General features: G+C 34.4%; 2 protein-coding genes across 4 annotated transcripts; one reads left to right on the forward strand and one right to left on the reverse strand.

Annotated features, from left to right (window-relative positions):
- Window positions 1–240: 240 nt before the first annotated feature.
- LOC128158493 (RNA helicase Mov10l1-like) lies at window positions 241–21961 on the reverse strand. 3 transcript variants are annotated; one of them, XM_052821363.1, is made up of 23 exons: window positions 21856–21961; window positions 17796–17911; window positions 12796–12931; window positions 11259–11910; window positions 10506–10720; window positions 9795–9915; window positions 9376–9588; window positions 8456–8579; window positions 8225–8323; window positions 7900–8046; window positions 7207–7298; window positions 6986–7044; window positions 6201–6419; window positions 5644–5753; window positions 4371–4448; window positions 3967–4122; window positions 3788–3853; window positions 3470–3634; window positions 3019–3192; window positions 2174–2317; window positions 1980–2087; window positions 1699–1839; window positions 241–1114 (listed from the first exon to the last, which is right to left on the reverse strand). In XM_052821363.1, exons 3-23 carry the CDS (start codon window positions 12893–12895, stop codon window positions 998–1000), a joined length of 3300 nt encoding a protein of 1099 aa, XP_052677323.1. In that variant the 5' UTR covers window positions 12896–12931; window positions 17796–17911; window positions 21856–21961; the 3' UTR covers window positions 241–997. The 3 variants fall into 3 exon arrangements, with proteins under 3 accessions (XP_052677323.1, XP_052677324.1, XP_052677322.1); XM_052821364.1 differs by lacking the exon at window positions 21856–21961 and adding an exon at window positions 19059–19188; XM_052821362.1 differs by lacking the exons at window positions 17796–17911; window positions 21856–21961 and adding an exon at window positions 16134–16394.
- On the forward strand, window positions 20646–27581 carry LOC128158496 (toll-like receptor 4). The gene is made up of 2 exons (XM_052821366.1): window positions 20646–20775; window positions 21898–27581. Exons 1-2 carry the CDS (start codon window positions 20706–20708, stop codon window positions 24354–24356), a joined length of 2529 nt encoding a protein of 842 aa, XP_052677326.1. The 5' UTR covers window positions 20646–20705; the 3' UTR covers window positions 24357–27581.

A 27581-nucleotide genomic window follows, 5' to 3' on the forward strand; every position in this document is an offset into this window, starting at 1 on the left:
CTTCATAACTTCACTGAGAAAATTACTTGTAACAACCCTTTTATAAAAATTATATCCATCTTCTGGTACATGTATTTATATTATATACAATACTTTATGTAATATTACATATTGATGTTGCATATAGATGGGTTAGTCCTGTCTTCAAGCACCTATGCAACCAATCAATAAAAACACTAATCAGATTAATTCATTTCTTCCATCAGAATTCTTATACTACTTAACAGACAATTAACACAATTGTTGCATAGATTTTATAATGATTTTGTCAAATTGAATGCATCAGGGTTGAATTGTGCAACATTATAACAATATGTAATACATTACATATATCTATACATTCGTACATGTACATCCATGTAAATTCATATTCATCATCTGTGCATAATGCTACATGTAGGTTGCGACAGCACCATTTTCTTTGGGATAAAGCTGTACAGTCAATAACAGCTACAGAGTAATTCTGTGTATGCTCTAGCTAATTTAAGTCAACTTTAGCATGAATCATGAAATATGAGCATGAGAATGAAGCATACCTTGCTGAGATTCAAAAAATTTCAATGAATGAAGACAACTTCGTAAGGATCAAAGCATGAAATATGAGTAGAAGAAAACATGCCTTGCTGATATCAAAACAAGATGAATCCTATGAAATACAAGTAAATGTAATTCATACAATAAAATATGTTCAAATAACTAGTCAATGAAATCTGATGACTAGGTACATTGAATCATGATCGTCTTAAATGTTAGGTCATAAAACGATCACACTGTTAGTCTCTGGACAACTGTTCAGAAAAACAAGAAAATCACAGAAAAAATCGATAACAAATCAAGCGCACATTTTCTAATATATATATATTCAATCCAAACATGAAATCAACAATTAAATTTTCATTTTATAACCACAGTTTTAAGCGTCTTGCATTCGATTGATCAACACATCCTGCGTGGAGGTCTGGTATGTATGTATGCCACACCAACAATATTCACGTTTTCAAGTGTCTTGCATTTGATTGGTTGACACATCCTGTGGGTAGAGTTCTGGTATGTCACACCCACAATATCCACCGTTCTCAATACAGTACTGGATCAGCACCTGCCAGTATTTATCCTGTTGGAAGGAGAAAGTAATTGAACTAAATATAAATCAATTTCCATTAAAAAAAATCATATGATGCAAAACCCCAGGTCAGGCCTCTTTTAATTTCCTTTAATTCTTCAGCCTTCAGTATTGTAAGGTATAACTAGACGTTGACTTATTGAGATTCTACTTACAGAATAGGTCAATTGTTTACATTATGCAGTAACTACATCTATATGAAATGAATAAAATTCTAACTAGAGAAACACCTTTACCTTGTAGCAAAGTATCAGGAATAAATTCAGAGATATGACCATGGTTCAATTGATAGTGTTTGCTTAGTGATCATTGAGACCATAAAATAGATACCAAATAATGGAGTACAAAAAATTAGGTAACAATTATTGCTTGTTGTGCGCTATGCATTAGTTGTAATATTCAGGTGGCACCAGATCAGAAGCTGATGGAATAAGTTTTATGTACCCGGTACAAATATTTACTAGAAGGATGAGAAGAGTGAAACTTCATACATCCTGAAATGCTGTCTTAGCATGAATGAGACACAAATCAATAAACAATCAATCAATTAATCAGATCAATCTATTAACAAGAACCTGAGCAAGGACGTATGGGTTGCCCACAATGACCAGGAGGGCCTGAGCCCTGCTGATGGCGACATTGAACCTCTTTGGGTTGCTGAGGAAGCCAAGGGTATGTTTCTTGTCGAATCCAATCATTCTCTCATTGGCTCGAACCTAAAAAGAAATTAATAAAGAAAAATAGTCCTTGAAATTCAGTTAATTTATTAAAATGAATGGCTGATTAAAGAATGAAATTGGCTGATTAAAGAATGAAATCAGAAACAATTTTTTTACAGATACATGGTAACACATACCGTTGATATGATGATGACCTTCCTCTGCTGACCTTGAAATTCTTCTACGGACCCGACCTTGACCCTCTCCATTCCAAGTTTGTCAATAAGAAGGCGGATCTTCTCCACCTAGAAACATAAAAATGTCAAAAACGAATTCTTACCACCATCAAATAATCAATGCACGAGTATTTATTACCATTTTTCACACATGCCTGTTTCCTGTACGGAGTAATAATTCCTATGTCGTCTGGAGCTACTGACTGTTCTGTCTGTACCCCTTGGAGGTACCTCACGACCTGCACAACCTCTGCAGGGTTAAACCAGGACGGACTGTTTCCTTCCCTCAGATCGTCCCCCTACAAGAAATATAAACACTGTTCTATACTCCAATAAAACAAAAAATGCATAAACTCTTAAATTTTCAATTTCTCAAATAAATTCAAATTGATAAAATGAACTTGTATCACACTTTATATTTCAATTTTAAAATGTTTGCAATACCTGCTATTCACATATCAGTTTGACCTAGAAGGACATCATATATGAAGACTTTCTATGTTAAAATTCAAACACTGAGGGGAGGTTAAAAGAATTTAAGATATTATTAATGGCTGAAAGACAGTACATGTACATTCCAATTTTCGAAGTCATATTTGTAATTAAAATTTTTAGAACAGCACTCTACAGATAGAGATGAAGGGTTAACCCACAAGCCAGAGCTAAAAGGAATGCTATATACTATGTACATTATTCTACCACATTGTCCTCCTTCAAAGAAAGAGTTATCCTCAACTCTTCCGGAGTGCCAACACCTGAGGAGTAAATCTCTCTCAACACCCAGAGAGTACTCAGATGGAACCCAGATGCAACAGAGCCAGATATTGCCTCTGCTTCGGTTTGAATACCAGGTCCTCTGGCATCCAGATCCAGCAAGCACTCGACTGATCTAGCTAAAGGGTGAACACAATAGCCAGACCTAGAATGAAAACCATAACTACCACACACCATCTGGTTTTTTTTTTCTTTTGTTAAGCTACAAGCAGGACCATGCACTTACCCTGACTCCATAGAATATGACAGGGAAACCCGCTCTTGGCAGGCCTGTCCACTGACACAGGGAATGGGTCAGCGCTCTGTCCGCCTTCTCCTTCAGCTCATCATAGTAAAACAGCTTGGAGGTCAAGGTCAGTATGGCCGGGTGGGATCTGTAGTTGTCCACTAGCTTGGTCACCTGATGGAGTAAAACATTAGTATCATGCCATAGAAAGGGCTCATTATATATCTACCTGTAATCCATTACAGTAAAACAAATCATCTTTAATTTGTTTGCTCTAGATTATTATAAGGTAAAACAAATTAATTTTTAACTCTTTTAGGGCAGCACCTTTGCATAAACCTGGCATAACATTAAAACATTACAGTCAGAGCGTAGTCTGCACACTTATAAAACAAATAAAATGGACCTGATGAAGATGAACAGAAAAATGTAAATAATTTAAAATATTTACCAGAAGTGGATTATAAGCTCCATGGTTAACAAACTTGTCCTCATCTCTTGCATAGATAGGCATGTCTACTAACCTTTCCAACAGAGAAAGGTCAAAGTTATGACCTTTGGCCAACTTTGACCTTATGACTGGACCTAACTGCATGGGGTCACCAGCCAAAATGACCTGTCCAAGAAAGAAGACATTTTTTGAAGCCTTAAAATGAAATGCCAATGAAAGACTCCTGTTCTAAGGAAATGGACATCACAAGGAAAGTGTCTTTGCTCCAGAGAGATCTTGAAATTTTTTAGCACCAGGTATACATAGTTTAAGTCAGACCTGACAGTTTTCTCCTGCTGCCATATTCACAGCAATCAAGCATTCTGGCTCTGTGGCTTGGCCAGCCTGCAAAAAAACACATGCAGGTTTTAGTGTCAAAAAATTAAGTGATTCAAAATGAAAAAAAAAAAAAATCTTTTCTATTAAATAGGTCACAAAAAACCCAATTTATTAAATACCTCATCAACAAAAACATGTGTGAAGTGTCCTGCTTTGATTCCACACATGTACAGCGTTCCGGCAGAGATACAGGTACTAACGACCACACGATAATGAGACGCCATGTCCAGATCTTCTCCCGTCGTACAGTATGGCATGATGGTTTCAGGAATACCCTGCCCAAATAAAGCAAATATAATATTTAATTTAGAATCATAAAAGCAGATTACACATAACATTCAATGCAAGAAATTTAATATAATTATACAATTATTAATGGTTTTCCTTTTTAATTATGAGCTTGTCTGAATGTGAACGGTACAATTGAGCTTTACATGTTATTGATCACTCTTTCACATGTTTATCATTAGTTTAGGGTCCCTAAATTGAACAGTTGCTATAAGATGTAGCTTTCACGACGCACCTCCTGACTTCGCTGAGATGCGTTGAGCCGTATCATGTCACATGTCCTCACAGCACCACTCATGTGTAACCGCTCGGCCTGGAATAAAGAGACAAAGTGAGTACAGTAAAACTCGTTTAGTACGAACACGGATATAGCGAATTCTCGGATATAGCGAAGTGTTTTTGAATCCCCAGTAAAATTCTTATCAAATCTTATCAAAATTTTACGGTTAAAACGAATTCGGATATAACGAATTTACGGATATAGCGAACTCATTTTGAATCCCGTAGAATTGAATAATAACAATATTTACCTCTTTTATAACAAATTTCTTTACAGTTAAAAAAGTTTACACTACCATATTACATAGTAGTTTGAATGAAATTATGTTCTTTAATATTTTTCAATTTATAATCCGATTATCAAAGGTATCAACGTAATGTATTTCTATTTTAAGCCTCAATGAACAAAATTTATAGTCTGGTGAAAGAAAACGTTTATATAGTGAATTCTCTACAGTTATTATAACGAATTCGTTATACGGATATAACGAATTACGGATATAACGAAGTAAATCCATTGGTCCCTAGGACTTCGCTATAACCGAGTTTTACTGTAATATGTAATCAGTGCAGTACCAAGTTAGCTATAAGCTATATAAAGAGGTATATTGTCTAGCTAAATAATCATGACAGTTAGATCTCCGACTAGTTATACGGATCCAGACATCTACAGAATCCTACACTGAGGTCTATACAGAACTTTAGATCTGTGTATTCTGACAGTGTGATCTACTAACTAGCTACTGTAAACTCCTAATTAAATGTGGATTTTAAATTCTCGCCATTATTTTCTAAGAGTTGGGAACAATGAGAAATATGGATAAATGTTCCACCTTAGCAATTTTATTCCCTCGGGACTTGATTCAAAACAGTGGGATTGCGGAATTAAGTATTCACATAATATAAGGAATTTACAGTATACAGATCTTGACAAATATTGATTCCTACAGTGGAGCGTACAGACTAGCTAGAGAGATTCTGACAATTAGGTGTACTGACTAGCTAATATACAGATCCTGACAGTAACTAAAAGTGCACTACTAGCTGTTATAGCCTGACAACTATAAATTCTAACAATGATATAAATTGCCTTGCTTATAAAGACCCTGACAGCTAAGGACTCTTACAATGAGGTATACTGACTAGCTTTAAAGACACTAACAGCTATGGACTCTTACAATGAGTTGTACTGACTAGCTATAAAGACACTAACAGCTATGGATTCTTACAATGAGGTCGGCGGCACTGTTGGAGGGGGTACAGGCCAGTACCCTGCTGTGTGAGATCTTGGTCAGCACCTGTAGAATGGACTCCACCACCGTCATAGTTTTACCTGTACCTACAACAACAAATTCATAAAACTCAAGATCTTTATATAACAAAAACGACTGTCAAATAGTATTAATGGGTAAGAAAATACTGCACTGTGAATTTATCTGTAACTTGATATTTGTTCTTAAAGGACAATCAGTACCCTCTTTGCCATTGCAGATTCTGTAAGTTTTATAAGTGAGATTTATGCCCTCTACTCTAAGAGTGAACCCCAATGTAGCATGTGATTGGCAGAATAACCGGTACACAGAAAAGTGCATATAAAATGGACAGTTATGTGGATGCTTACAAAAGCATGTAAGTATACAACACCTGCCAGTAAATAGGACAATTTCAAGGAAAATGGAAAAAATGGACCATTTCAAATACATTCAATGCACATCAGCTCAAAGAAAAAAATTCAATAAGCACTATCTTAAAGTAACAGAGTTCAATTTTTCCCAATCCCCAGTACCTGGTGGACCAAACAGTACATAGGGTACCGGCCGGGACTGTCCATGTAAGATCCGGGTCACAGCCTCCTTCTGCCTCGTGTTGAGTTTGGAGTTGAAGAAGTGCAAGGCTCCATCTCCCATGCACTGTCCATTTGTGACCCCAGGGTTGGTCAGTGATCTACTGCTGGGGGTCCTCTGTAGTTGCGAAGGTTTTGGGGAGACAAGGGAGGGGAATAAAACTGAAAGTAGGTCACAGGCATCAATGTGAAAGTTCCTTGCAAACCCAATATCATAATTATTATATTACATGATATTTATACTGAATAAATTTGGAAATTGGTATGATGGCAATTTTTATAAACGGCTCATGTTGTATGTCAACAGTCTTCATGTTGCCCCTTGAGGGCCCTTAATTGGTTAATAAAGAAATTGAAATTGAAATTGAAATTGAAATTGTTCTCTTGGTACACAATTTAAAGCATTTGGACTGTGCATCAAAAGAGGAGTAAATTTGACCTTTGACCTCTATCAATAACCTTGACCCTATAACTGACCTTGCTCTCTGACCTTTCTCTAAAGCAAATACGGTTCCAAACAGATTGAGAAGGATGGTAGAAAGATGAACAGACAGAAAAAAAACCTAAAAACTTTTATGTCTCTGACAATAATAGGACATGTACCTTATAGTCCAATCATTTTAAAAGCTAATTCCTTTAGATTCTAAATAAATTTTTACTTACAAAATAGCTTTAAAATTATGGTGTTCTTTCTTTGGTCAGTAATGACTGTACTATAAATGAATTACCATTTTCCTCCAAATTTCCAGCAAACTGCACCGCTTGGTGACACCTTCTGACTGAAGATCTACAGAAAAATTTGTTCCATTTCCATTAATTAAATTATCATGTTAGCTGATATAGTAATAGTTATGAAAACTAGCATTTTGAATTTCAACAACAAAATATCACTAACAAGGAACTTAATTTTAGAAATAAAAGACTTCTTTGGAAAAAAAATTAAATTCACCTGTTAAAGGTAAATTGTGCGTCATAATCCTTTCCATTGTACTGCAAGTGAAAGTCGTTATTAAACTTGAGAAGAACTTCCTCACTCAAAACCTAAAGATAAACATTCAATGTAATGATAATACATGCTTATAAATCATAATGTTTGTTAAATTGACAAAAGCATTCATGAATTGAACTAATGCACGTGATAACTGCATAACTGTATTGTGTGGATTAATGATTTCTTGGTGCTGCTGTAAATATCAACGTACTGTAAACTTCTTTAATTGAGGGGAGGGGGCTGTGATAGTGCATATCTTAGATTGATAAAGGGTAGGGTGAGTTTTTATTACAGCCTGTTACAAAGATATAAAATACTGTAAATTCCTCATTTTACCTGAGTACTTAATTCCGCAATTCAATTGTTTTGCATTAAATTGCAAAAATATAAAATTGCGAATGCAAAATAGTTCTACTAAGTTTACATCTGTCTGAAAAATAACATTGAGATTTTAAAATCTGCGAGATGAAATTCTCACAATTTTACGCGGATAGTAATTCCTTGCTTTTAATTAGAAATCTACAGTACTCTAAATTTTCACTAGCTAATGATTTACACCTTCTCCTGACAAACAGGCCAATATAAAAAGAACATAAAAAAAGGTTCTACATGTATATATAGGAAATATATATTTTCCTTGCATTTCAATACCTCATGTACATATCCTTCATACACAGGACCTTGTGGGTCACAGGGGTCAGAGAGCATGACCTTGTCTCCTAGCAACACAGAAGGTCGCCCTTCAGCCAAACCTGGAACTCCTAGCCCCAAGAACTCTCCTACAGGTCTCATAGTAACCTAATATACAGAAAACATACAGCATGTAAGGATTTATAAATACATAGTAATACATGATAAAACCATTATCATTCTCTTACATATGTAATGAACATTATGCAGAGAGAGAGAGAGAGAGAGAGAGAGAGAGAGAGAGAGAGAGAGAGAGAGAGAGAGAGAGAGAGAGAGACAAACTGACCCTGCTCAGGTCAAATTCTCTGATGTCAATGTCCATCTGGATCTCCTCCAAGTGTAGAAGCGTCTTCATCCTTTTCACATAGTTCTCTGGAGTAAGCTCCTGCCAAAAAATAGTCATTTGAACTTAATGTATTTATTGTACATCTCTCAACTGCTATTGAAAATTATTTTTTGAAGATTCCGTTGACTGGGTAAAAAAATAAAATAAAGTCATGAACTTTAACTAATCTACCTGTGTTAGCTCTGGACAGATTTCCAGTAGTGGGTCTCCATTCAGAATACATTCCCTCAGCAACTGGGGCACAGGGTACTGGGGCAGGCGGTTGGGCAACTTTAAGACATGGGTCCGGCCATTCCTACAAAGACATTCATTTAATGAACTCTGGTTATTTCAATAGTCTGTCAAGACACAAAACAGATCTTCTAGTCCAGGAATCATTGCAAGAACTTTCTGTTTATATTTGAGGGTTGTTTATGATACCAATGCTAGCTACAATGTAGTAAATATAAATTGATTGGATCTCTGTGATGAATTTGACCTTGAATGATCATGAACTAAATCAGTTAATATCAACCCCTGACCTTGATAAGCTAGATATTAATCAAATTAGAAATTATTAGATGTAAATAATTTGGAAAAAGGGTAAAGACACATTCTATTCAAAAGACAGGCCAAAATAATATGTGATTGAGAAAATTATGTCCTTGAAAATGCAAAGCTCAATGAAGATAAATTTGTACTATTTTAAAGCTCTATTGGCCTTAACTTTTCAGTGAAAATGACACTGGACGTTCGCTTCATAAAATATGAAGTTTGTGCCTTATATAATGAAAACATAATACCAAGACAAATTAAAGTCCCAGAGTCCCAGGCAGATAAACAAAGAGACACACAGACTAACCAAAAAACTTTCACATGTAATGTCCCCCTCTTGGAAACATATTAACAACATTCCCTGACAACATTGAACTCTGGGTCACTAAAATCAACAACTTACAAAATAATTGAAATATATACAATTTTGTACAGGTTAAAGCGTAAGAATATAAAACCCTTGTCCATTATTATTTGAAACTTTCACCAAAATATTCCAAGTACAATGTTGTTATGTATCACATGGGTAAATTGTAAATATAGGTCAGTGATCTTACCTTTGAGGTCGTTCACCTGGAACGACCCAGTTTTGACCTGAAGCTGCAGAGGCTCTGTACTTGGTGAATGAGGACATCTTCTCTCCTCTTCTATAGGCCGGTCCAATGGTTACCATGGAATGATATGGGTCAGTGATTTCTGCAGTGATGTAACGTCCAATCTGGAAATTTTCAAACGTCACAACTAGAAGCTGTTTGTCTAAACCTGGAAAACTGAAACAAAGATTACACTGCCATTATTTTTACAAACAAAGGAAATATTTTTCTCTGCAAAAACAGAAAAGTAAGAATTTTATCTACATTCAGTAACCATTTTAAATTTGTAAATTAACGGCTTTTATATCCCATGATTACATGAAACACAATTAAGGCTGAAAAGCAGTATTAGGAACTAGTGTAAAATAAGGAGTCTACAGTACCTTGCCTCCACTGAGAGATTAATGTACAGTGACATCGCTGGATACAGAGTTATCTTTCCCTTGATGACCTCCACATTCCCCTTCTTCATCATGGCCGCATGTTCATTTAAGTATTTAACACCTGTAAATTCATTACACTTGACAATGCATTGTAAAAACATAACCATTTAAATGTGCATCATTCTATCAGAAGACATGATTGGTCAAATACCGGTACACCAATATCTATGACACTGAGCAGAATTCATTCCAAAATATGATCTTTTAAAAAAAAATTATCCTCTGACATATGAAATTGCGGGTTTGCATATTTACTGGAAACGCATGATAAGTTTTGACTGACAGTGTGCTTACTGACCTGGAGTCAACTTACTGAAGTTTTCCAAGTTTCATAAATAATTCAAATTAGTTCCTACACACTTTCAAAATGGCAATCTCACTACTCATTTGGATGCTCAAATACAATACTTGATAACAATTAATATATACAGTCCTAAAAATTAAAGAATTCTCAGTGACAAGGCATGATTTTATTTGTAAATGAAAAAATGTGAATATTCATGAAGCGACCATGAAAACTTCAGCAGCCTTGCCAATTAACTGCAGGGAATCTATACTACCTTGCAAAACTTTTCATGAGTTTTTTACCATTACTGACATGTCACTGTAAAATTTTTTTCTTTCATTTACATAAGGAGTGAGTATACAAACCTTGCACCTTGATTTGTGTACACTCCGCTGGAAGGTGGGCTCTGAGGAATACTTGATTTGTCTCCCCTTTGTTCTGTATCCACACTGTCAGCTTTTTCCTACCCCCTAACTCAACCTTTCCAAAATCTGTCTCCGTGGATACATGAATGCCATTCTTGTTTTTCTGAAGATCATCCAAGAATTTTGATTTAAGGGGACCAGAAAAGGCGGAAACACTGAAACAAGATAAAGTTTGTACATAGTGGTAAAAGCTTGCTAAAATGTACATGTAATAACATTTTGGATGGGGAATGGGGAGGGGTTGAGTACTGGGGTTAATTAGCTATAATGCTCTTCAAGATTAACCTGACTAATATACATTAATTAATCATTCTTTCTGGATCTTAAAAGAAATGCAGGCAATTTCTTCTCATGTGAATTTCTATTTGAATCAATAAAATTTTGACAAAAGCAAGATACATACCTCTCTTTCGGGTTGACATTTTAAAAAATACCAGGAAAACTCATGCAAAAAGCATTTGGGTCAAAAGAAAAGAGTTCCTTTTGAAAGTCTTGCAAGTCCTCAATAAGAAAAAGTTCAGGCTAAATATGGTTGAGAATAGGGGTTTAATGGTACTTCAACTGACTCATCAACCTATTCAGAGTGAGGCTAAAGGAACAGGGGGTAAAACAAATTAAACACTTAACATGTACTTGCTAGCTTCTGTTAACCATAGAGGCAGAGAAAAAATCATATATATGACTTTTTTTTACCTTAGAGAAGGATCGACAATCACAGGTGATATGGAGATGGCCCTCCAGCTGCATTTTCCCTGAGTGCTCTCAATGACCACGGTCTGAACTCGGTCCCATTTCCTGGGTCGATACGACTCACGGCAGGCGGTCATCATGAAAAACGTGTCCCCGTCGATATACCCATGATCCTGTTGCACAGCCAATATCTGTCCCTCTTTCTGGAAGATCCTCAGGGGCTTGACACTGCTCCCTTCCAGCAAACCACTGACTCGCCTAACCTCCAGCGTGACGTAGTCTCCGACATGCGGAACGTAATCCTCCAGACTCACGTTCGAGAGACTAAACTGAATCTGACCATTAATGGTGCCGAATTCTCCGTTGAATTTCTCGACGATTCCAACCAAGGATTTATCTTTGAGACCATCCTCTTCCATCTCCCAGTTGGTTGCCACTGAAACATGAGTGGCCCTCCATCCAGATTTGATGTTCTCTCGTGTTGCGACATAGCTTATTTCTTCACCCACAGTCAGTCGTTTTTCAGACAAGACGGTTTGAAAAGAGAAAAAGATCTCACCATCAATGAGTCCGTAGTCATTGTAAATATGGGTGACCTTGCCATTAGAGTTCTTTGTTAAACCTTCTTCATCATCTTCATCTGAGCTTTCCAGATCTATATTACAAAATTAATTGTTAAAATAGTTCAAAAGGGTATTTCAAAGTGTTTTATAAAAAATTAGGTCAGATTATACAGGCAGCAAACTATATAGTTGCATGTTGCATAGCTAGACTGTGACATTTGTCAATGCAGTTTAAGACACTTTATTGAGAATTTATTGATTCTTATTACTGTAAATTCCTTATATTACGTGAGTACTTCATTCCGCGATCCCACTGTTTTGTATCAAATCGCAAGAATATAAAACCACGAATGCCGAACTTTTATCCTTATTTTTTATAGTATTCTCAAATCTCAAAAACTGATGGTGAGATTTTAAAATCTGCGAAGGGTGCTTCTCGCGATTTTAAGCGGGTATTAATTCCTTGTGTTTAACTAATAATCTACAGTAATTTTTTCTCATCTCCTATGCAATGCACAATAGAATTGTGTAGGTAATCAGATGATTCTTAAAAGCCAGTCAAACTAACCCACTTCTAAGATTTGAAAATAGTAATTTTGATCATTAAGGCTATATGCTACATATAGTACACAAAACTAATTTCCTTTTATTACTACATAATAGAAATCATAAACACAAGTGACTTACTGAATCAAATTGTATTAATTGATACATGTAATATGAAATGCCCAGAGAGTTATCTCCTTTGACAAAACTTTTATAAAGCAATTATGTATTACATTGGAGAAATAGGGTATGGCTATAACAACAGGAGCCAATTACATCAGATAAATCATTTTGAATCATCCCCAAAAATACCCCCAAATATGAAAGATGATGCACATTTTAAAATTGTATGGACCACAGTATTAATCCCAGGCCTCAGATTTTGATGCAGATATTTAACTATTTATATAAAATTGGCTCTTTATCATTACCTCTTTCCTGCTGAGATTTTTCTGAGTCCACATCAGCCTCTTCAGTGTCTTCCTCTTCATTCAAGAAAAAGCTTAGTAACTTTGAAAAAGCTGTGAACATGATGTCACTTCATGTTGAGCAGCATGGTCAGTGATTCTGAAAAGATGTTACATACCAGTGCGTGGTACACGTAGTATGCTACATGTTTATACCCAAATAATTAGAAATTATCTAAGTGTAAATGCAACTTTACAAGACTTAATTGGAATTTTGATCATTCTAAAGCCTTCTTGTGTCCTTTGTGAGATTAATAGAATCATTCACTATTACGAGTGTGGGATAGTGAAATTTCACCGAGGGGAAAAGATTCACGGTCTAGGACAAGGCTTTACTGAGTCTAAGACCGTGAATCTTTACCTCGAGGTAGAATTTCACTATCCCACACGAGTATATAATAAATGATTATTTTTCTCGCATTATTTTACAAAATGAGAGCATAGGACAGCTTTTTCAATAAAAATATGGTAAATTGTAATTAATTTAGCAAAACAATTACTTAATGGATAGTCTCAATCCCTAACTTTGCATTTTCCAACAGACAGAAAAATCTCACACTGCTATCTTGCACTGGACAAACATTTCTCACACTGGTTATAATGCGAGAAAAAGTAAGAAACATGCATCCCTGTAACCCAGCTTATAACATATTTTTAAAATTTATATTCTCTAGGCTGATGAAGAACAAAGTTCATTTATAGCCAGATGGTAATTAGACTCTAATTCTCCAATTTAGTTGATTCTAAAAGTGCTATGTTTTGTTACATAAATTGATTCTTAAATAGCTTCATTGTAAATTGATTTGTTTTCTGTAGTTCATGAGAAATTTGATACCCCCTCCCCCCCAAAAAATTCTCTAGTCATTTTACTTCTGATGATGTAGCATTAGTTATCTTTGAAATTCTTTAATATACCCTTACAACTAGGTAATGAAAAGTTGGGCGATTTGTTTGCAGGCAAAGTTGCATATGGCAAGTCTTGATGTGCATGTGAATAATACATAACTAACTTTTCGAGGTCAGCAAGGGTCTTTAAGAAAAAGTAGACTACCAGAAGTTCAGAGATAAACTCCATTAATAAATTTGTATACACTTAAATAATTTTGGCATTAAATATTTCCACAGAATGTGCAAGAAAATTACATCAATAATTCCAAAAAAGTGCTTATCTATGTAAATGGCAGTTTATCATTTGTATGTGAAGAACAGAGTAGCTCTACACCACATTTTCCTGTAGAATTACAGTTCTACAGCTGCCATAGTGCCTTAATATGAATAGGTAATATATGTGCGTTTAGGATAAAAAATATATACCTGGTAAATCTTTGTTAAAAAGTATTATTGAAAGCATATTAAGGAATGACCAGTTATCATGGTTATGATCCTGAGTTGTATAGTCTTGGACTTCGTTATACTCTGTCCAAAGATTTCCTCGATTCACATTTTGCTTTGTTACTTGATAATGTATAAATACCTCAGGGTTCAAATGCTGTTCATTCAAAAGTATGACAATATTTTAAAATTTCTCCTCTAGCTTATCAGGTTTCATTACATGGCTAAAAAATAATCTCAGGGATTTTGCACTGCAACAGATCCGCATGATAACATTGAAAAATTGTACTAGGTACTCCAAGTGACTTCTGAATGGAGAAATGATGTCCACTTTCCCACTTTAAATCTCCCTAAATCTGTTTTGCTCCTGTTGCTGAGTGAAAATGAAAATGTGTCAATGAAGTTATCTTGGATTTTTTCCCTTTCATCAATTCCAATTGCACTTCTTTCACAGGTACATGTATGTGTATTTTAATTTTGTCCAAATGGGCTGCATGAACCAATGTATATCTTGGTACAGACTACAAGTGACTCCCTATTTTAGGTGACTTTTCTTCTTTTGGCATGTTTAGGGCATTCTAATATGTTGACATAAGACAGTCTAGATTGTATTTGAAGCTGTATACCATCATCTACTGACTTCTCATAATGAATATAAGACCCATGACTGGATATTCAATGTTAACTCAAAACACAGAACAATTCATATCGGTTGAAATGAAGCCAAATTAAATCATTCACCCATACTATAGTCTGTCCCAAGTTATTGCTTCCATCACTTTTTGATGATTTTTAATAAAGATACACAAACATGTGAAAGAAATACAGTTGAAATCGATAAAAGGGAATATGTCCAAGATATCTTCATTGAACAATTATCATTTTTCACTCGTAAAAGTTCACAGGAACGAAAACAAATTTCTTACGGTGATATATGATGGGAAATGTTTACATATTTTCTCCATTTGGAAGTACTCTGGACACCTCGCGCAATTTTTCAACATTATCATCTGGGCTTTAATGGCTGATGCAATGCAAAATCCCTGTAGACTTTCTATTTTTGGATTGTTATTGAAACCTGAAGCGGTAGAGGGGGCGTTTCAAAACAGGGAATCTGGACATTGGATGAACGTAGTTTTAGCACAAAGGTATTTATAATTATCGAAATATCAAGCAAAAAGTGGTGGAAGGAAAAACTCATGACAGAGTATATACTCTGTCCCAAGATATCCTGGATTCACATTTGGCTTAATTGCTTGATATTTATAAATACCTCAGGATTCAAATGATGTTTATTCAAAAGTATGAAAAAATTTCCAAGATTTCTCAGTCAAAACGCCCCTGTTAGCTTATCAGGTTTCAATACAATGCTAATTAAAAAAGTGATGTCTACGGAGATTTTGTACTGCAGCAAGCCCGGATGATAACGTTGAAAAATTGTGTGATGTACATGTATTCTGATTGTATTCCGAAAGGAGAAAAGATGTAAACATTCACCATAATAAATCTCTGTAAGAAATCTGTTTTCGTTCCTGTGAATTTTTCCAAGTGAAAGATGATAATGTGTCAATGAAATTATCTTGGAAAATATCCTTTTCAACTATTTCAATTGCACTTCTTTCACGGGTAAGTATATTTTTTTTTATTAAAAATCGTCCAAATTTGCTGCATAAATATCTTGGGACAGACTATAGTCTATGTGGTATTTCTGATTTCTGGTGAATGGACGATTGTTCTCAATGATTCTGATTCGATATACCAAAAATTCTACATTGACTTCAAATCCCTACAAATGATACTGATTAAAGACATATGACAGTACATAACTCATAACTGTATAAGACCGTCAGCCAGTCGAAATTCAAACAACGTGTTTAAAAAAAACCTCACTAAAACTAGTACCATAAGCTGTAGTTTCACTACTCTTGTTGCAAAAACAGTTCAGAACATGCATATAAATCGCTCTATACCTTAATTGCCACAGAAGTCAACATACAACATTCAACAAGTTCGTCATACACATCAAGTTACTTTCACTTTCTCAATTTGGCGCCAAATCGAAAATTGCTAACTCGTGCTGTTTATTTTCGTAGTTCGTATGTGCACTTCAAATTTTGTTTTCCTCATTCTATTTAGAATTTTAATTTATTGAAATAAAGGAAGTGTTCACTTGGTTTATTTACCAAAATAATTTGAAATGAATCACAAAAATACCACGATACATATGTTGGCGATACATGTGGACAAGGCGAAAATGCCATAATATGCAAAAAAGTTTGATTAAAACAAGTGTCAGTTCTTCAGTGAAAATTAACATACACAATCAGTGAATATTTACATATGATTGTACAACAATGTGCTTATCGTACTACAATCTTGATTAAGTTATCTTTTTCATGAAAATGTCTCGCGAAATGCATCATGGACAAGGGTGTTTTGCCTGGAATCCTGGTTTGCTCCGAAATCTTCCGAGGGGGAATGTGCATCAGTGGGGGGAATGCCAACACGATACAGAATATTAATCTGTTTTCTTCTAATCCTCATAACAATTATTCTATAAATGAAAAAAAAATGAACAATGAAAAATAAAAAGTTATCAACTGTTAACTTATACATGTATAATGATTAAGAAGTATATAGAAAAAGTAGCACTTTGGAGGAAAATGATTTTTTTTACGGTTTAGTTCAGTAGTTAACAAAAGCCTTCAGCAAAAAAAAGAGGTCTGCGGTTCACAAACCCTCTATTCTATCCGCGGAGCTATGGTGATATTCAATCAAATCGATTCGACATTTACATATGTACATTATAATCTTGTAACGTTTTGCCATAAAATAATACACATGTATATCAGCTCTGCTGTAGGGATCGGCCGAGAGCGGAAATGAACCAAACTCAATTAAGAGTACTGTTAAAAATTTTAATTGGCAAGCAATTATATATATATATACTTACATGAATGTAGTAATGAAACTATAAATACACAGTATTCCAAACACAATAAAAAAGCCATTATAATTGTCGTCGATCCTTTTTGATGCACTAATAGGATATTTGGGCTCAATAGTGTAACCTTTAGTTTTCCACGGATAATCTGAAATAATTATTAAGAGCTTTTTATTTTACGTCATTTCATTTGAAATAGCTTTGCTGATCCATAGGAAATGACCACGATAAAGTTGAAAATGTTTATACATACAGATTTCACTTCAAGACGGAGAAGAGAACCAATTTCCAAAAAAATCAAAGCCAATGGCATCGTCGGAAACCACGGCCAATAAATACAAAATTTACAACATGACAACTAGTTGTTTGGGGTACAGTCATGCATGCATGTGCATCTGTGGTTCCAAAAAAAATAATGGAGGGGAGGGGGTCCAAGGGATAATATCATTGGTTTATTAATGAAGAGGGGGGGGGGGGTCGAATTCTAAGGGATAATATCATTGGATTTTTTTCCCAAGAGGGTTCCAATGCATAATTTACGTAACTCGACTAAGTGAATTTCATTAATTTGGATTTTCCAGCGATGTAAGAGATGGACCTTTTTTGCTTTTTGTGTGAAATTTATTTAATCTGAAGACACTTACGATGGACCTGTTTTGCTTTTCACACTTAATCTGAAGACACTTACCAATGTCTGTATCGTTTCTGTATCGTGCTGAACAACCAAGGAATAAATTACAGATCTCCGGGGCACATGCGCAGTGATCCTCGCAGTCCAAACCAAAGAACTGAGAAGGCATGCTCCTTCAATGAATAATTGCTCATATCAAATAATGAATGCTCATTGCAAAACCCTAACATACAAATTAAACATTGTTTTGTTTAATCACAGCAAAATTATGTCAATAAAAAGGAATTATAGCCACCAACCGGATTTTAAAGAGATGTGTAATGACCTCGACCATTCGACTTGGGCTACATAACTTAAAGGTCAATACACACCGTGTGACCCTTTTAACTGAAGGCACTCTCTGTGGGTGGAGTAGGATCCCCAGTGGGCCCAGGAAAAAGAACGTATATGATCTGGACAAGAGTTTTCACAGAATAGTTACAGTAGCACTCTATTCTGTGCCAATTAAATCACTTGAAAACAATGTTAATTTATTAAACACAAAATATTTTCTGCTGCATCAACAAAATGTGCATGTGCAAACTTTAAGTAATCATAGTCAGTTTGGATACACATTTATATATTGATATGTACATGTAATTGCTACTATATATACAATGTATTACACATGTATTATGCATGAGAAAAGCAAAACAAAAGGCCCTTTTGCCACATCGCTCACCTGAATAACAGATTCTTGTATCTTTAAACAATTTCCCTATATACCGGGGTATTTCTATGTTACTCTTCGAACACCTCTTACGGCTGGAGTATTAGTTTGAGAGTTCCAATTTTAAGAATTGGAAATTTTAACTATTTATACAAGCTTAAGTGCAAATATTGGCATTTCTGGTGCATTGGTTCTTAAGAAGATCTTTTTATCGTCATATTTTTACTTTTTCGCAATTATCTCCCATTTAAAAGGTTTTGCCATTTATTTAAAGAATTTAGAATACCCTCTACTCGAGGATTCTTTGTACAAGGATTGGTTGAATTTGGTCCGGTGGTTCTAGAGAAGAAGTAAAAAAAGTGAAAGTTAACAGTCAGACAGACAGACGGACGGACAGACAGACGGACGACGAACAACATGCAATCAGAAAATATCACACGAACCTTTGGTTCAGGTGAATTAAAAATTAAAAAATTAATGGAAAAAATGGAAGATTTTAAAAGAAAACATATGCACACAAACATAAGTCTAAAACAATTGAAAACGAAAACACGGCAAAGTACAAATTATAAACGAAAAGGAGTGTCCTATCGAGTTCTCTAAAAACTTACTTGAAATAGGAACCATAAACAAATATACACAAGAGAAAAATATGCTAACTTCCTGAGTCAAAACATAAATAGGGAAGTACACGTGTTTGGAAACAAATCAAACACAATGACGCATTGCAGTAAAGTGGCTCAAACTGATAGAACATGGGGGAAATACGTTCATTAAATACATGTATAAGGCTTTAATACAATCGACTTGTCACGCACTGTTGCGAACAATATATTCCCAGAACTTCCCTATTACACACAATATGAAATAAACACAATTTATGGAAGTTGTTCACACTTTGTAATTGAATGCATTTAAACAGAGTTTTGAACTAGAAAAAAAAAATGGGCAATTGAGAAAAAAGCTCTTATTTTGTTTGCAAGATGTCTGCTTGCAGACAATTGAATGTCATTTCATCTGCAAGATGATTGCTAGTCATCTTATATGCAAGATGTCTGCATGTAGACAAACGCTTGTCATCTGCGACGCTCGTATGGTAGTTTTCACTTTTACTTTAAATGTGAACTTTTCCATCAGAGTGATTTGAAATTATTTCAATAACACTTTTTGTCTTTTGTTAACCCGTTTAATTGTTGCAGGCAAATAATGCTTATATAAAAGATTACATATACTCTGGCCAATCTGTATGTGAATTCTTCTGCAATGATTTTATGACCACCTTTTCATTTACATGTACATCCTGCGTCATAAAATTAGGAAACAAAATGGTTATATTTTGGTCGTTCGTGCGCGAATGTGAAACGAGCGCGCATTTGCAAAAAATATCCAGCGTTATAGCGTATCTTGTTAAATTAGTTCTATAAAGATCACTTGGGTCACACATGGGATTACCGGTAGTCTATATGCAGAAATTACACTATTTATATCAAGAAGCTTTCTTGTAAATATTCGATGAAAAAATCAACATATTTTAGAGGAACTTTATCTTAAATTGACCTTTTAAAACTGCATGATTATGTCATTCATTTGTTAAGAATCATAATGCTCAAAGAATGATATCTTATTCCCTAAATGATTCAGTTATTTTAAAGAGATGTGATTTCAAAAATATAAGCTTGTCATGTTTCAGCCTGATCTGATCCTGGTTTATCTTAAATGACCAAACAAACATGAATGCCACTAACCCAATTACAAATTCTCAATCTAAAAACTTTTCACAAAATATCTTTGCTTTATTTGCAGATCCTTTCTTCTTTTTTAAATTTCAAAAGCTTTTTAGCATCCCAATTGCTATTATAAAATAAATTTTTTTTATAATGATAATAATTTTTTGCGGGGGGGGGGGGGGGTTATTGTATAAGATTTAGTGTTCTGATAGAAAAGGGTGCAAATCATAGTTTGGTGAACTAACTGTAAGCACAAATGTCTAATGACCTGCAATCTACAAATGTTTAAACCTTTAACAATGTGTATCTACCAGTAAAACGCTTGATCGGTTATTATAATTTCAAGCAACTAAATTTCATCTTGTATATCCACTGAATGGAAATCAAAGCCGTATCATGGTTAACTGAACATGACTTTAACTTTAAATGCACTCTCTATTAAACGTTTCCCAATAAATAGGGGTATCTACCTTGTGAAGGAAGTAAACACCTTTGGTTATATTCTAAAAAAAATAATTGCATGTGGATAAAATGGCGATTTTTGACTTCATCTTTTGTGTGGTTTGCTGGATTTGTGTTAGCCTGTTTTCAACGGGAAATTGTATGTTTTTGTTTGTTGTATTTTTCACTAGAAATTTTTCTTTTAATGTAAAGATATTTTGATAGAAAATGATTACCAGGTATCTTTTTTAACAGAAAAACATGTTTAAGATTTAATTTTTTTTTAGCAAGTCTCATCATGTCCTTTAAGCATGTTATAAGTTGCTAACGTATTCTAGGGCAGTTATTTTATTACTACTTAACACCAAACAAATTATTATAGTCTATAATCTTTATGTGCATGTAAATTGTACATTTTTTAATTAGTAATAATTCGAAATGCAAGATTCACGTCTCATTTAAGTTGTAACTACTTAGTATATCCAACTACTAGGTAATTATTCGATTCAATATTGGGAGGACCGGTAAACATTGAATATAGTTTAGGACAATCGCAACTTCTTGGATCTTTCCAACAATAAAATAAATCCAGCTCTACCATACAGGTAAAAAAAACTACCAAAGAGGAAGAGGGTTTAAACATATGTGAACCTTGACAAATCAATTAAAGCGAAATAAAAAAAACCCTCAAACACAGCGATATATTTAATGTTATAAAGATTTATTTATTTTCTTAACATATTTAAGAACACCTCCAAAAAGGTATCTACTAATCCTATATTTTAATTTGCGTGAATGTTGCGTGTAAGACTTAACATTGACAAAAATTAAAAGGAACCTCTATATTTAAAAAATGAAATTTTCATGAGTCACTTGACACCAATAATGTAGTACACTTTCTTCAGAAATAAAGAATAAAATTTATAATTTATGATAAAATTTAAAAAAAGATTTTTTTCTTTTAAGAAATGTAACAAAGTTTGTTCATGATGATCAAATTTAATTTCAAGATTAAAACATTGGACTTGTTACATTATATAATAACTCAGTGCGTCATTTTGTCGACTCACATTGGTATTTCAAATGCCGTATACCTCGTACTGACTTTTTATTACCTTTACCTATATAATAGGTAAAAAGGCAGCAATTTTTTTTATCATTGAGACTAGGACAAATTCCATTATACGATGCATTTCATACTTGGCATTATGTTTTCCTGTATGTTGTCTTAAAAACAAACCTTTTTCATTCACGACTTCGTCTTTTTTCTCATTGCCATAAGGTTCAGATCCAGAGATCCTTTGCAAAACGTCAAAGTACGTAGATAATTGTGGAAATACAGGACTTCTTTGGAATTGCAGTGGCCTTAATTTGAGTAGCATTCCACGCCACTTTCCGACAACCAAATTCACCACTTTAGTCATGGATTTATCATGGAATTCATTCAGTGATATATCCAAAGATACTTTTGGCCATGTTCCAATTTGGTTATCACATAGAGTCACGGCGATACATTTGCAAAATAACAAATTGCAATCATTACAAAATGGGAGTTTCGCACAGTTTAAAAACATTTGTGTCTTAGACTTACCAAATTGTGGACTTCGCAAATCTTTGATACCAACGGAAGCTTTTGTTGGTCTTGGCCATCTAAGATATCTTTTCATCCACGGAAATAAATTTGACATCGATGGATATCCAGATGTGGCGATATCTTACCTTTCTGCGTTACAAAATCTTTCGGTCGATGTCTTTTACAGATTTCAGTTTGACGAGCCGTTTCAAAAATTAAAACAGTTGGGCAACATTCAGTTTCACCCAACACATTCATCCTTTTATTTGACGAATTCTACGTTTACCGGACTCTCCGAATCGCCAATTGTTTATCTTAACATGAACTTTAATTTTAAAGTGTTTTGTAATATCAGCGAAGAAATATTTTGTTCTTTTCCCTTTCTTAAAGGGGTTGCAGTCGATTTTGGAGGATTCTGTGATTTAATCCCAGTGTTAAGGTCTCTCAAATGTCTCCAAAACAAGACGTTGGAATATCTCAATCTTCAGAGCAATACCAGAAAATCCTTTGTCGTTGATATTGTTTTTGACAAATGGAATTCTGAGTATTTATTCAACATATGTATGCAAACACTTGACTTGTCAGGGAACCGAATTTCCAATTTCCTTGTAGATCCGTTTAAGTCAATGCTTGCACAATGTATAAAAACGCTTTATATTGGTGAGAATCATTTATCACACATAGACTTAGGCGTTATTCTGCATATTTTAGTTGTTTATCCTAAACTGCAGACGTTACTTATAGAAAACAATGGCAGAGGAAAGGAAGGTGCAAAACAAAAAAGGGTTTATCCTGCAACGGGTTTCTTTCCTTTTGCAGATTCGACTTCAAATTATGAACTAAGAGTATCAAACCATCTCAAAGTTATTGATTATTCAGAAAACTTCATTCATACCATAAAAATTCCAATTTTTAAAATCAATCTGATTGCACTGGGATTAGAAGAACTATACGTTCCACATACAAATTGGCCATGTGAACATCTGAAACCGCTCCAAACGCCAAAATTAAGAATCATCAATATGTCAGGAAATGATTGTAGCAAGATTTCCCCGTCCTTTTTTGAATTTTCCACAAATCTGTCAACAATGATAGCATCCAATGCCAACCTTCCATTGGATGGACAATCTGACCATCAATCTTTATTTAGAAACCTCACAAACCTCCAAAATTTAGACTTGAGTGTGAATCAGTTGGTTAGTTTACCAAATTTTCTTTTCAAAGACCAGCACAAGTCAATGTCATCGTTAAATCTTGACAACAATTTTTTGATTAAAATTCCTTTAGTGGTTAAACATCTGCAGAGCCTGACAAAACTATTCATACGCCACAACAAAATAGAGTCATTTGGGCCCTCGGATATTGACGTCTTATTAAGGCAGGGTAACGTATCGTTATTCTTAGAAGGAAATCCTCTAAGTTGCTCATGTTCAAAACTTGCGTCACTCACATGGATGAAGAATAACCGGAAACGTTTTGGAGATTGGCAAAATATAAAATGTTTAGAAAACAACAAATTTTTATCTAAATTTGTTCAAGACAAAACTTTTAGAACGTTCGAACTGAACTGTCAGTCAAAGGAATGGTTGATTTATACATCTTTAACGTTAGCTTTGACAGTCATCGCGATTGTTCTGGCTGCTTTAGTGAAAAGATACCGCGTGCACATTGATTACGTCATCTTGAAATTTCGTAATAGATGGAGAGGAATAATGCAATATGAGCCCAAGGAAAACTACCAGTTTGACGTGTTTTTATCGTTTTCCGATGAAGACTATGCTTGGGTTGTCAATATTCTTTACAACGAGTTAACAAAACAAGGAATACATGTAAGCTTTCCAGACAAAGATTTTGTTCCTGGAATTTCAAAAGCAGACGAACTGTTACGATGCATTGACGACAGTCGAAAAGTGGTCTTTGTGATCACCGAGGAGTTTCTGGCGTGTGGTTGGGAGTCGTATGTAGTGCAGATGACGGTCACCCATGCCTTTAACACTCATCGGGAAGGTTCCCTCATCATTCTTATTAAAAACAACATTGCTCTCGAAAGGATGCCAAAAGACTTAAAATACGTATGGTGGGCGGTACAAACTGTCAATTTGTCTGATTTCCAAAACAATCCTGATGATTTGTGGCATCACGTTTGTACTATGATACGTTCTAGTTAAGTTAAGAACATTAGAAGTATGTAGTGGATGACCATTATGATTTTTTTTATGCAATTCGCATTTCTAAAGATTTGACCAGATAGTTCTGTTATTATTTTGTATAATATAGAATATCAAGTGAAAATTTAGGTAATAGCTTCACATTTGTAAGATTAAAAGCCCCATTCGAAGGCTACTTTTGGGTAATTTTATTAATGATATTATTTTCTCATCGTAGAGAACGCACTGTGTTTTTTTATACTATGAATTATTTATGTTTGGTTGAGTGTTGAGAAATACAACGTTAAAAGTATAACATTATATAGGAAAGGATGATATCCCTAGACATACATGTATGTAAGCGGTCCCTTTTCATACAACAAATTATATTATAAAAAAACCTACTGGGATTTTGATCATTTAAACGAAGAGTGTATAATAATGTTACATCCTGTTTAGAGTTATTAGCTTGAATTGTTGTTTATTGAAATAATTAATTAAGTTTTAAAAACCACTGTAGGAATTAAATTCGTTCTGATACATTCAATGAACACAATAGAATTTGTGGACATGGGTATTAAAGATCGACGTTACAAGTAGGCATATGAAGGAACAAATTGCGGTCCTTAAAAAAGGACTGTAATACATGGGCAATTGCATGTGTTTCTAACGAAAAATGAAAGCTTAAGCTTGTAAAGACTCTTAGTGTTATAGGAAAAACAGAATTATTTCCTATAAATATTTCATTAAATATAATATTAACATAACAGGGTTTAGTTTCTTTAATCCGGGAATATTTGCTCATATCTGAAAAAAAATTAGGTAATATAAAGAATTTTATTGGGGTCTGTTGGAAGTCATTGTTTTTTTTAATGACCGCTGAACTCAAATGTTGTCCGTTGGCTTGCTTCCACTTTTATGACATCTTCCGATGAGTAAAATATAGCGTTACCTGGTGTCAGAATCCCCGTAGCAGTATTTTACGTTGTTGAAAAAACTTTTTTTTTAAATTTCAGTTTGAAAATCGGGCTAAATTTCGGAGAATCGCGTTAGCGGGGAATGATTTTTTTGCAATGTCGCTACCTTCATATCCTGAAGGAAGCATTTTCTTGTTCAAATATATACATTTTTAAGATTATAACTCAAATGTAAAAATCATGATATGCAATCAAATTAATTTGTTCTTTATTTAATTATTATCAAGTGGGACAGCAGTTTTGAAGATCGTTTAATGATTTTCATCAACGACTGTTTTGAAAAATAAAAAAAACCTGAGAGGGGTGGCGGGGTTTTCATTTTTACTTTTAGTTCAAATAAAGTTTATGGAACAAATGAATTCAAAAACCGATTTTCAAATGTCTATATAACTGTTAGTATAAGATCTAACAAATTGTTTATAGTTTATTGGCAAATTATTTTAAAAGTCTTTAATCTTTTATAAAGAATTATGGATCCTCATATTAGTGCCTAGGATGTGTCTCCATGTGACCTTTGTGAAACTGCCATAGTACAAAGCTAATGTGACTATTGTCATGTCAACCTCTGTAAGTCCTGTGTAGTATATCACATCTCAGATGGATATGACAAACATAAAATTGTACATTTCCATGAACGAAGATCAACACTCATTTATCCAAAATGTGGAATACATCAAAACAAATTTCAGTGCAATGGTTGCAACAATATCTTTTTTGTTCTTCCTGCATAGCCTCTTAACAACAGCACAATGGGCATACCTTTGTAGAAGTTAAAGAAGTTTACAAAACAATTAAAGAAATTTTTAAAAAAGCACACAATTGCTGGAAAATCATATTTCCCCTCAGAGTGAAGAAGTTGCACACGACTTGGAAAATCAGCTTTCCAACCTTGATCGAGGATATGAGAATCTTATAATAACAATGTCCGAACAAGGAGAGCACTGACACAGAGAAATCGACATTGTCATCAACAAAATGAAAACTGAAAGCAGCGAGATAAAAGTAAAATACAAAGATATTTTACAGAAACATTTGGATGAAATCAAACAGATACAATCTTTCATAAAACAAACTTTACTGGCCATTAGGCAATCGAGAAATCCACCGAAGTATTTCCTACCACTGAGTACAGCTCTAAGATCAGAGAGTTCAGCAAGCTTCCACCCAAAGTGAAGGTTACATTGCCAGCATTCATTCCAAAACCAATAGACAGTGATAAGTTGTATAGTTTGTTTGGACAGATTACACCATTATCTACTGCTACAGAAAAATACCTTGTCATTTTATCAACCAATCACTTCAGTCAGAGAACTACTAGATGAACCGGAACTTATTGCCACAATAGAAACTTGGAATTTATGCAGTATTAATGAGTGGACTGATCACCAACGGTATCAAATGTTTCACTTTACCAGAAAATCCAGAAAAAAGCAGGAACATATCCTTGTGTTATATCTGTAGACAGTAAAGGTAATATACTGTACGCTGACACGACGACAAGGACAGTGAATAAAGTAAAAATTAGACAAAAAAGAGTTGACCAGATTGCAGGGATGGAAGCCTAGTAATCTGTGTGTCACATGTACTGGTGATCTCCTGGTTACCATGTACAGTGATGATGAAACTCAATCCAAAGTTGTCCGTTATTCGGAATCTACAGAGAAACAAACAATTCAATTTGATAGTGAAGGTAAACCTTTGTACTCCGGGAATGTTACAATTAATTGCATCACAGAGAACAGAAAACATGATATCTGTGTAGCTGACATGAAGGCTGGTGCAGTAGTGGTGGTTAATCACGACTGCAAACTCAGATGGGAAAATCGATCATCCCTCACTTACCAAGCTCGAACTATTTAAACCCCTTGGTATCACAACAGACAGTCAGAGTCACATATTGACAGCAGCTTTTGACAGCCATTGTACTCACGTTCTGGAACAAAATGGACATGTACAGTTTCTCTGTTTTATTGATAACTGTGATCTGAAGAATCCTCATAGTGTATGTGTGGACAATAATGACAATCTGTTTGTGTGCGAGTATTTCAAAGGCAATGTAAAGGAAATCGAATATCTTAAGTAGACATCGTCTATTTTAAAACTGTGATGCAATTAAACAATAATGTGTTTTTCGATTGTGAGTGGACTATTCGCATGATACCAGCGAAACTTTTTATATTTAATCTTGAGGTATTTTCAGAGAAATATGTAAAGATTTGTTTATTTCTAATGCACCTTAAAAATAAACATATTAATTATTTTGATAAGA

Source organism: Crassostrea angulata, chromosome 8 (assembly GCF_025612915.1).
Source record: "Crassostrea angulata isolate pt1a10 chromosome 8, ASM2561291v2, whole genome shotgun sequence".
NCBI lineage: Eukaryota > Metazoa > Mollusca > Bivalvia > Ostreida > Ostreidae > Magallana > Magallana angulata.

Bases quoted from the DNA above. Each gene is read 5' to 3' on its own strand.
- LOC128158496 (XM_052821366.1), top strand. From the start codon at position 20,706: ATGGCGATTTTTGACTTCATCTTTTGTGTGGTTTGCTGGATTTGTGTT. The intron at 20,776-21,897 runs GTATGTTTTTGT...CATTGCCATAAG, and splicing joins CCTGTTTTCAACGGGAAATT to GTTCAGATCCAGAGATCCTT.
- LOC128158493 (XM_052821363.1), bottom strand. From the start codon at position 12,895: ATGTTCACAGCTTTTTCAAAGTTACTAAGCTTTTTCTTGAATGAAGAG. The intron at 11,911-12,795 runs GTAATGATAAAG...TTTGTAATATAG, and splicing joins AAAATCTCAGCAGGAAAGAG to ATCTGGAAAGCTCAGATGAA. The intron at 5,754-6,200 runs GTACTGGGGATT...TTGTTGTTGTAG, and splicing joins TGTACTGTTTGGTCCACCAG to GTACAGGTAAAACTATGACG.